This window comes from Trypanosoma theileri (genome assembly GCF_002087225.1).
Source record: "Trypanosoma theileri isolate Edinburgh chromosome Unknown TM35_Tth_31_V1, whole genome shotgun sequence".
In the NCBI taxonomy this organism is placed as follows: Eukaryota; Euglenozoa; class Kinetoplastea; order Trypanosomatida; family Trypanosomatidae; genus Trypanosoma; species Trypanosoma theileri.
This window is the reverse complement of record NW_021639873.1, coordinates 41413-52752: the sequence shown is the minus strand read 5'-3', so window position 1 is coordinate 52752 and position 11340 is coordinate 41413. Positions and strand designations below refer to the sequence as shown.

The 11340-nt window shown below is 37.7% G+C and overlaps 3 protein-coding genes across 3 annotated transcripts; all 3 read right to left on the bottom strand.

The window, feature by feature from the left end:
* Positions 1–808: 808 nt before the first annotated feature.
* On the bottom strand, positions 809–2347 carry TM35_000311170 (uncharacterized protein; the record flags this gene model as incomplete). Its single annotated transcript, XM_029028598.1, has 1 exon — positions 809–2347. One exon carries the CDS (start codon positions 2345–2347, stop codon positions 809–811), a length of 1539 nt encoding a protein of 512 aa, XP_028879997.1.
* Positions 2348–4307: 1960 nt separating this feature from the next.
* On the bottom strand, positions 4308–9242 carry TM35_000311160 (phospholipid transporting ATPase-like protein; the record flags this gene model as incomplete). The annotated part of the gene is made up of 1 exon (XM_029028597.1): positions 4308–9242. The coding sequence occupies one exon, from the start codon at positions 9240–9242 to the stop codon at positions 4308–4310; it is 4935 nt and encodes a 1644-aa protein (XP_028879996.1).
* A 990-nt stretch (positions 9243–10232) lies between these two features.
* On the bottom strand, positions 10233–10619 carry TM35_000311150 (Ubiquitin-60S ribosomal protein L40; the record flags this gene model as incomplete). The annotated part of the gene is made up of 1 exon (XM_029028596.1): positions 10233–10619. The coding sequence occupies one exon, from the start codon at positions 10617–10619 to the stop codon at positions 10233–10235; it is 387 nt and encodes a 128-aa protein (XP_028879995.1).
* Between the last annotated feature and the right edge of the window lie 721 nt (positions 10620–11340).

Genomic DNA, 11340 nt, shown 5'->3' with positions numbered 1-11340 from the left:
AAAAAAAAAGAGAGATACAAAATCCCATTATTTCCCTTTCTCATTGTTGTTATTATTATTACTACTTTATACACCACCACCACCACCACCACTCACTCTTATACCCCTTTCTGTGTTTTCTCTTATTCTTATTTTTTTTTCTTTCTTTTCTTTTTGTTTCTGTTGATATGATGGTGTACACACACGAGAGAGAGAGAGATTAAAAAAAAAAAAAAAAAAAAAAAAAACATAAATAAAAATACATGCAAAAGTGATGTAAATGCATAAATCTAGTACAAAAATAAATAAAAATATGTAAAAATACAAGAGCATATTATCATTCTAATATTATATATATATATATATATATATATAATGTTTATGTAAAATAAATGTACAAAGTGAAGGGAAATAAAATGAAGAATACATGAATCTAATTTCCTTCAGAGAAATATATCCCACTCACACAACTCCTTACAACTAAGAACAGTACAGTACAGTACACAGACCATGAAAGCAACAAATACAGATTCAGACACAGATACAGATACAATAATATATTTATATATACATATAATTATAAAGACAAAATAAGGAAAGAGAGAGAAAAAAAAAAAAAAACAGACATAATTAGAGAAAAAAAAATCTTTGATCAAATATTAATTCATCTGTTATTTCTTCTTTGTTTTTTTTTCTTTACCTTCTATTCTTCTTTATATTTATATCTACTTTTCTAGCTGGTGTTATTGGCATCGCTCTGTTTTTTTTATTTATAATAATAATTATTATTTTCTCTGTTCTTCTTTTTCTAACGTCTTTGCTCACTGGATTATCTCTTTCGTCCAGTTGCAGGAGACGCTTTCTTTGTACGACTCCCACCTTTATTGTTCTTATTATTATTATTATTGCTGTTCTTCTTATTGTTGCGGTTCTGGTTGTTGTTGTTCTTCTTCTTTTTGTTTGCTTCCATACCCTTTGTCTTGTTTTTGGCATTGGTGTTCTTTTTAACAGCCCCAACTTTCTTTTGTGAGGCATGTTTGTTGTTGTTGTTGTTGTTTTTAGTCGTCTTCCTTGTAGTGTTTCCACGTGTACTTTTAGACGATTTCACCGCCCCTGTTTTATTCTTCACAGCTGTTGTTTTCTTTGCGCTTCCCTTCTTGTTTCTAATACCACCGCTAACATTACTCTTACTACCACCACGAGCACGACTAGGACTAGGACTACGACGACTGTTATTCTTGCTGTTATTCTTATTGCCTTTAGTCTTCTTTTGGCTGCTGTTGTTGTTCTTATTATTCTTATTCTTATTATTGTTGGTCTTTCGCTTCTTGTTCACAGCGGTCTCATCCTTCTGTTGTTGAGATTCCCCAACGGCGGGGGTTTGTGTTTGAGTCGGTAGTGGTGATGGTGATGGTGTTGGTGTTGGGACTGTCGTGTTGGTCCCATCCCCTCTATTATCCATATAATAATTATTATTATTATTATGATAATTCTCTTCCTCTCCGCCTTCATTTATTTCCTTCTCTCCATTTCCTTCAACATTTTCTTCTCCTTCTCCTTGTTCTTCTTCTTGTTGTTGTTGTTGTTGTTCTTCCTCTGATCTGCCCCACATCGGCTCTTCTGTTTCTGCAGCCTCCTCCACACACTCTACAGCTGCGCCTCTGCAGACCCCATCCTCCACCCCCACCTCTTCCTCAGCAACACTATTCATATTCATATCCATATTATTATTATTATTATTATTATTATTATTATTATTCATACTAGTGTTAGTAGTAGTGTTAGTAGTAGTGTTGTTTGAACGTCTGCGTGTGTGTTTGGGTGGCCGTGTGATGACGCGCCGGACGATGCGCTCCACTTGTCCCTCCCGCGCCCGCAGTCCGGCCCGCAGCCACTCGAGTTGCTCCTCGCACCGCCGCCGCATCGCCGCGAGTTCCCGCTCCGCCGCCAGCCGCCCCATCGACGCCCGCAGAAGTGCCTCCTCGTCGCGCCAAACACAAACACGCGGATCCCCCACCAGCGGGAGTCCATCACTCGTGGCCGCCGCACTGACAGTCGTATTATTATTATTATTATTATTATTATTATTATTATTGGTTGGAGTGGAGGTGTACAGAGGAGTCATCACCATCGTAGTAGTAGTAGGAGTAGTGTTATTATTATCATTATTATCATTATGATGATGAATAGTAGTAGTGGATGATGTTGCGATGGTCCCGGGTCTATCTAATGGGACGGTGTTCGCAGTAGTGGAGGCGAGTCGTGCGGCCATAAGAGTGGCGGTGGGTGTGTGGAAGGAAGAAAAGGCAACAATGGATTTGGGCCCCACACAAAGTGGAGGGGTTCGGCGAATAAAGGAAGAGAACATTCCTTTTTTTTTATTTTTATTTTTTTATTCTTCTTCACACAAAGAGAGAGAGAGAGTTAAACCCGTATAAATATAAATATAAATATAAATATATATATATATATATATATATTCCTGGGGTTGCTTCTGTTTTTTTTTTTCTAATAATAATGATGTGTAAACGGTACTTTTCTCTTATCACGTCTACAGTCTAATCACAGTGGTATTCTTCCTCCCCTCTCGTTTGTATATATATATATATATATATGTCTGTGGGTGTGTACGTAGGGGGTGGGAAAGAAACCGTCAATCCCAACGACAAAAGTTTAAAAACTTGTCTGCTTGAAGTCTTCAAAGAAAAAAAGAAAGAAAAGAAAAAAGAAAAGAAAGAAAAAAGAAAAGAAAGAAAAAAAAAAAATAACAAATAAATAAACAGAAAATAAAAGAATCAAAAAAGCAAAGTGTAGAAGTACAATTCCAAACAGTATATATTCTCATTTATTTATTTGGTGGATGGGTGGAATGATTTGTTTTTGTTTGTTTGTTCCCTTCTTACTTTTCTTCTTCTTTTCTTTGCTTTATCCTATAGAAAAGAAAAGAAAAAAAAAAGAAAAAAGGAATCGCACAAACTCAATCAACTGTGAAGCCGGAAAAAGAAAAAAAAAGAAAAGAAAAGAATAAAAAAAAAAAAAAACAATTATTTTATCTCCGTAATTGCTTACAGATCCGTGAACCGATTTTATTCTCTTTTCTTTTCTTTTCCTTGCATATATATATATATATATATATATATATATATATAAGCACATAAAAGAGAGAGAAGAGAGAGATGGAAGAAAAAAAAAACATCATATTATTATACATGCGTGTGTGCGTGTGTACGCGACAAACAATGAAAAATGGTATTAACAACACCAATGATGAAGATAAGAACATCAGTAATAATAATAATAAAGAGGAATAATGGAAAATGAAAGAAAAAGCAAAGGAAAAAAACAACAGGAGTAATAATAGTAATAACAGTAATAATAATAATAACAATGGCATTTCGGTTGTTCTTCCTATTATGATTGTTTCTGTATATGTGTCTGTTTATTTTGTTTTCCTTCTGATTTCTCTTGTTAACCGGTTTAAGAGAATTCACAACACAAATATCATTTTCAAAACATGCCCGATTCCATCATCATTACAGAAAAATACCCAACCATATATATATATATATATATATTGGGTTCCTCACTATATAATAGAGAAATCAACACTAGTAAAATAGGAAAGTTATTTTTTTTTCTTTTTTCTTACTTTTTTTTCTTTAAGTACACACTAGAATTGAACGACAAAAATACGTTCCTCTTTATTTCTGCAAAGAAGAAAAAAAAGAAAGTGATGCTAAAAAGTTTATCTTGCCGATCTCATGCCTTATACATAAATGACTATTTTTTTTATTATTCTTTTTCTTCTTTTCTCTCATCCATTAACTTCTTTTTTTTTCTTGTTGAAATTATTTTTCTTTATTCCCCATCATAGATCACATAATACCCCATGCTCCTTTTTTGTTTCCCTTTTCATCTGTAATTGATTTCGTTCTTTTCTTTTCTTTCCTTTTTGTTCTTTTCTTTAATTATAATTCTCCTCTTTCTATATATATATATGTAGAAACCGTATATCAAAGAACAAGATAGAATAAGAAAAAGGAAAAAAAAAGATCAACAACATCAACAAAGCATGCAGTTAGATAGATAGATATAAATGTACAGATATATATATATATATATATATATATATATATACAGAGAGAGACACAAATACAATTATTACATGTATGAACCACATATACAGAGAACGAGGCAAGGAAGTAGTAAACCACCAAGATTAATATTAATACTACTACTACTATTAATAATAATAATAATAATAATAATAATAATAATAATAATAAAATAACACTGATCGTACTAAATAGAAAATTGTAGTTTCTCTCTTATGGAGGTGTGGAGGAGGCTGTACGTGCGGCTGCAGCGGCGGCGGCTCTTCTCCGCAATCGCAAAATCCTCTCGTGATGTTCTTTTCTGTACGGTGAGTTCCACGCTGCCCGCATTGCCGGCCCGCCATTCATCCACGGCCAAAACATCGCAATGTACGCATTCACCGCCACGCCGTAGACCAGAAATACACCCGCCGTGAAGAGAAGAAGAAGCCAAAACTTTGGATCACTCATTAACTCCATCGCAATATACACACACCAATTAGATCCAAGTAAATCAGGAATAGCCGAATAGGCAAGTGTGAGAAGTGGAATCACAATAAAGCCATAGGCAATCACACCAAATAAAATAACATTATAACAGGTGGTTAATCCCGCCACTCGGAGATTGACGATAAGAAGCATCATAATAAAATACATCATTCCATAATCTTCCAAGGCTGGACTACGGTATGGATAGAGTGTATCCCATACCCCTACCACATACATTAACACTAGTATAAGTGCAAATCCATCTACTAAACCATCAATAAACCATTTGGCAATATAACGAGTATGAAAAAACATTTCTTCTCGGGCAAGTGGTGGATATAATGCAGGTATGGATTCTGCTAATTCATCCGATACATCTTTATCAAATATTCCAATCATGAGAGGCTGAACGGCACAGAAAAGAAGATTAAAGAGGGCTAATAACCAGGATTCCATTAATATCATACCAGAATAACCACAATGAAAGGCATAAAAGGTAAGACCAACACAGAGAACCACATTCTTATATAAACTAAAGAGAATACAATGAGCATCACGATAAAGAGAGAAACGTCCATGAACAACAAGAAGACGTTTAAGAAAACGAAAGGCAGGAATAGCATAATCACTTGCCAATTCTGCTTGAGATCCTTCAAGTCCCATAATACCTACACCAATACGACTCTCTTGAATCATAGAAACATCATTTGCCCCATCCCCAATAGCTAATGCGGTGTGACGGGTATTCTTTTGAAATAAACGAACCACTTTTGCCTTTTGTAAAGGTGTCATTCGACAACAAACTGCACTTCGACAACGTGTTCCTAATTTAAAGAAATCACTTGTAATAGTCTTATCCCCAAAAATAACATCTAAGGTTCGACCATCTACTACCAAGACTATGACACGTTCTCCTTTATGAATAGCATCTGCCTCTTCACATGCTAATACGGCGGCATCCATTTGTTCTTTTAATGTACTTTGTACAGTTGGATCCGCGGCTGCAGCTTCACAAGAGTCAAAATTCATAGATATATCGGCTACATCTAAATGTACGACAGAATTTTCATACGCGGAGTCCACTAAACCACTTGTACCCGCTATGGTTACTGCTGTTTCACGTTTATCTCCTGTTAACATCCAAACCACAATTTCTGCTTGAAGGAAAAACTTTAATGTCTCTGGAACTCCCTCTTGCAATTCATCCTCTACGGCAGTGGTACCAATAAGATCAATTTCCTTCTCCATTAAGGCATAAGCACTATGTAATTTTTCACTTCTATTCTGCATACTACATTGAGCCTCATTAAATATTGGAAGCCATTCCAATACCTCACGTTCTGTGATATACCGTTGTCCAAGCACCAGGGTACGTAATCCTTCTCTTGCCATTGCCTCTAACTCTCGTTGAAAGACAGGTTTAAGTTCTGCATTACGTGGATTACTATTGTTTACAATCTCCAACATACTATTATCTGCTCCTTTTACGAGTAGTAAGTATGGAGATTCCTCTTCATCATCTTCATCTAATCCTTCTGGTTCACCGGTAAAAATCTTTGTTGTATTTCTTGACCGACGACGTTCATCCTCATCTTCCTCATCACTTCCATTTTCTGTATTCACAGGAAATCCTCTTTGCGAACCCAACACATTAAGTACCATTTCACGTGGTGGAGGTGGTGATTGCCGTCGAACCTCCTGCACCGGCTTTTCCTTTTGACGATGATAACTATTTTCTACCTTTTCTGCCCCATCCGCATCTGCGGCATCATCTAATAAAGGACATCGACAAAGTAAAATACTCATTAACTTTCGTTGTGGCGTAAATTCAAGTTCTGCAATAATTTCATAACACATCATTTTATTTGCAGCTTGTATATACATATGTGTGGCATTCCTTTTTTGTAAAGCGAAAAGATTATCACGAGCTGCCGTAACCAGTGCAATTTCATCTAATGATTGTCCTTCATATATTTTAGATTTATCTTTCATTTCTAATACAATCCTTGGCATGGTGGCTGTGCGTTCATGTTCATGCATATCATTATGACGAGTAACATACCAACTAGCACTACCGGTGTGTCCTCGTAAAAAACGACCAACGCCACTGGCAGTACTGGCGTGAAGAACTGAGAGACTTTGACCAAGATTATGTGAGGCCCATCGCTCATGTACATTCATTTCTCTCGCATCGGCATTTATACTCACTCGCATACTATTCACACTGGTCTCAAGAGCTAAAGGTGGGTATGGACTATTGCGTACAGATTGAGAAGCCGCAGCCGCATCATCTACGGTTTGACGATCAAAACAAACCACCGAATGACATAAGGAAAGAGCTCGTAAATATTGAAAAAGTGGTTCCGATTCCATTTTCTTTTCATCAAAATCAAATGGAGAAGTGGAACGATGAGGACGAAGTACACGTTTCTCTCCAGATGATGATGTTAATGCCACCCCTGGTCCTTTTGTAGCCATCCCAGCAGATTCACGATGTTGTTGACCGACTAATTGTAAAAAAGCCTCACCAAGAGCACCAGGTCTCTCACGTTCATCATGTTTCTCTGTTGCCGTACATCCACCTACATAAGTCATACAATTCTGTGTTAACGTACCTGTTTTATCTGTAAATATATACCGTACAAGTGCTAATTGAGAATTTAATTCAGATGTTTTGGGTCTTGGAAAACGTAATTCTCCACTGAATTCATCAAAACTAGCCATTCTTCTATCTCGAGCGATAAGAATCATTTGAATGGCTTTATTAAATTCAAGAGATACATATAATGAAAGTGGAATTAGGAATGACATGAGAACAAAATTGGTAAGGTAACGAAGTCCAAATAAAGAGTTAGGTGAATAACGTGAGAGAAACCACTGAATATACCAAACGGAATAACCACTACGTGTTCCTTCTGGTGGTGTCAAATGAGAATTTCGCCATACCACAGCAAGACCACAAATAATAAATAGCATCACTTGTTGTAGAATAAAGAAAAATAAATTGATATAATTAAGACGACGTGCTACTAAAGACATTTTCGTTGGTTTAGGTTGTAAGTTGAGAAGCATTTTAGTATTCTTTCCAGTATATAATACTACACAAAGAACCCATTCTGTATTACGAATTACACATCCACGAGGAAGTAATTGTTCAATACCTAAAGGAATGAGTTCACCATCACCCATTCGTAATTGACCAATCCAGGAATATAATTCTGGACAAGGTGGTGCCCCAAGAATTACAACACCATTTGTTGTTGTATTTACTTCTACATTCTCTGTCATATTAACACTTTTACCAAAACCACTAGAATCAAGAGTTTTCCCTTGATTATTCTTAGAAAGAACATTATGCTTGGTGGATTTAGTTGGGGTTACACTTTTATTTGGAGATCCTTCTCCTGATATTTTCCTCTTTCCATCACGTCCTATTCCTTCTGTATCGGTGGCTCTTACCGATTGACCCATTAATCGTTCTTCATACCTTCTTGACATGGCTAAAATATCTGATGGCACCGGTACTTCTCTTCCAACCATAAAACGTTCATCAAAGGTTAAACCTCGTCTATGTTTATTCTGTCCATCCAAATATTTCGCATCAGGGGTAAGAAATGTCCTTGAGCGTGGGTGTATGCATGGGTCCATATTATCTTTATTTGCCTCCACACCAGGAGTATCAATACCAGGAATTGGAGGTCGTACAAACTGTGGTAAACCATGTTCAGGGGGTTTATAATTTTCTAAACGTAATGGAGTGAGTGGACCGGTATCTACTAAAGAATCTGATAATTTTAATCTACTTCCTACATCTGGAGAATCTGGCATTTTTGTTGGAGAAGTCGTAGCAACAACTCTTTCCGTACCATTCCATTTTTCCATAGTACCATGTTTTAAGAAGTGTGCTTTCATCTTTGCAGATGGTAAACAATGATCAATAATATCTTCTACGGTTCCAAGTGCTTCAATTGTCTGCGGCTTTGCTCGTCTTGTTTTGGCATTTGTTTCTCCATCTAAGTTTGCAGTCTCAATATATGTTACCCCACCAGCGTGAGAACTATTCAACAACAATACATCTGCTCGTACTTCTTCACCAAGTTTACAAAGCATCACATCTCCTACACGTACATCTCGTGATGCCACGGCTTCGAATTCATTTCCACGCAAAACGTACGCCTTTACGTTGTTGGCACGACGATCCGATTCTCGTCTTTTACCGTCTTCCCAGAGATCTTTTGAAATACCAGCACCGAGCACAATACAGAAGGGAATTAAACTACTAAGTGGATTAACAGGACTCGCTCCAGGAATAAGGGTAATAACCATGACAATGAGAAAATACACATTGGATACCCTGTAAAACTGATAGAATAGACTAAGTGGAAAACAAGATAACCACGTATATTTTGCAGTGCGAATGGAGTTATCGGGATATTTCCGTCCAGCGTTAAGGTCGTAACGAAGCATATCCACCTCTACAAACGATCCCCCACCATCACTATTATTACTACTCTCATCATTAGTAGTAGTGGTAGTATCTTGAATAACCTCACCATTTGCGTCACGTCTCTCAGAAGATGTACGACCAGAACAAGAACAGAAGGAAGATGTCTTCTGGCGGAAACGACGCCAAAAGCGACTCGCAGATGATCCTTTTTCACCACGATCACCACTACTCATCAGCTAAAATTGGAGAATAATAATAATAATAATAATAATAATAATAATAATAATAATAATAATACACAAAAATGCTCGCCGTGTCCCTGGTAGAAATGATATGCTACAGAGGACCTTACGAAGTACACGGGGGGAAAAAAATAAGAAGAGGAAAAAAACAAAAAAAAAACAAAGAGCTTTGATTATCTCTCTGCTCTATGATTTTTTTTTCTTTTTTCTTTTTTCTTTCTCTTCCCTTTTCGTTTTGCAGATATTTGAGACCTCAGAACTGTTCACTCGTACTCCCTAAAGGCCCACTTCTTCTTCTACAATAGAGAAGTGCACACGGCGATGGAAACGCAGAAAATACGTACACAACAAAGAAAAAAAAAAAGAAAAATAAACACAAAGAGAGGGAAAATCAAAAAAGAGGGGGAGTCCAATCAATAGAAAAACAAAAAAACCAAAAAGGAGAAAAGCTTTGGAAACTTTATTTCCTACTGTTTGGGGGGTATACCTCTGTGAATGTATATTTCCCTTTTTTACTTTTCCACTTCCTTCTGGTGTATTCTGACACCTACCTTATACGTAAGAAGGCACCTCCACCTCTACCTATGTATGTGTATGTGTGTATGTGTGTGTATATAAAGAGGTCTGCGTGAAAATGATTTGGATAAATTGTGTTAATATACACTACGCTTCCCCTACTAGAATAAACAATAGTTCAGTTATTAAAAAAAAAAAAAGAGATGGAAAAAACAAAGAAACATACCGTAAAAAACACCAAGCACATGAAAAAGAAATTTCATCACCAGATGGACATCATTAGTAGTAGCAGCAACAGCATTAAACATAACACCGCCACTACCACTGTTGTACCCACCTACAGACAGAGCAAACAGAAAGAAAAAAAAAAGAGGTTATATTGAATTCAAAAAAGAATAAAAGAACAAAATGACTACAAAGGAACATCCAAATGGCTCCCTCCTGTACTGGTGTGACCATCCATTCTTAACGCAGCTTCTTCTTCATGCGGAGGTTAGAGCAGTGACCGCATCCCTTCTTGCGGCAGTTCGTTGCACGCACGGGCAGACGGGCGTAGCAGCGGCGGCACACCTTCTTCTCCCAGTTGTACTTCTTTGCGAGGGCCTCCAGCGTTGGCTCCATCACACCTCCACGGAGGCGGAGCACCAGGTGCAGCGTGGACTCCTTCTGAATGTTGTAGTCCGCCAGGGTGCGGCCCTCCTCCAGCTGCTTACCAGCAAAGATAAGACGCTGTTGATCCGGGGGAATACCCTCCTTGTCCTGAATCTTTGCCTTCACATTCTCAACAGTGTCGCTGGCCTCCACCTCGAGGGCAATGGTCTTGCCTGTCAATGTCTTTACGAAGATCTGCATAATGCCACGTTCCCTATAGGTAAGGGCATAAGGATGATAAGTAAAATCAAAAAAGGGAAAGAGAGCAAAAAAAAAAAAGAAAAGAAAAGAAAAGAAAAGATAGTTCATGGACACCATCAAGAGACAGAGCAAAATAAGGGAAATCAACTAGGGATCACATGAAAAATGAAGCCATTACTCCCACAGAGGGAGTGATGGCATTAAAAAACAAAAAAAGAGTAAAAAGAGTTCGTTAAACGAACTCGTATAAATAAATAAATCAAAAGAATCAAGGAAAAGGAACGTAGGCATATTTCCCACTGACAGTTAAGAAAGAAAAATAAGGTACAATGAGCTGATAATCAATTCATCGCATCTCTTTTTCCCTTCTACAACCCAAGTACGTATATACACATATGGTTCGTCTTCCCCCCGCTTCCCGTACTGGTGTAACCATCCATTCTTAACGCAGCTTCTTCTTCATGCGGAGGTTAGAGCAGTGACCGCATCCCTTCTTGCGGCAGTTCGTTGCACGCACGGGCAGACGGGCGTAGCAGCGGCGGCACACCTTCTTCTCCCAGTTGTACTTCTTTGCGAGGGCCTCCAGCGTTGGCTCCATCACACCTCCACGGAGGCGGAGCACCAGGTGCAGCGTGGACTCCTTCTGAATGTTGTAGTCCGCCAGGGTGCGGCCCTCCTCCAGCTGCTTACCAGCAAAGATAAGACGCTGTTGATCCGGGGG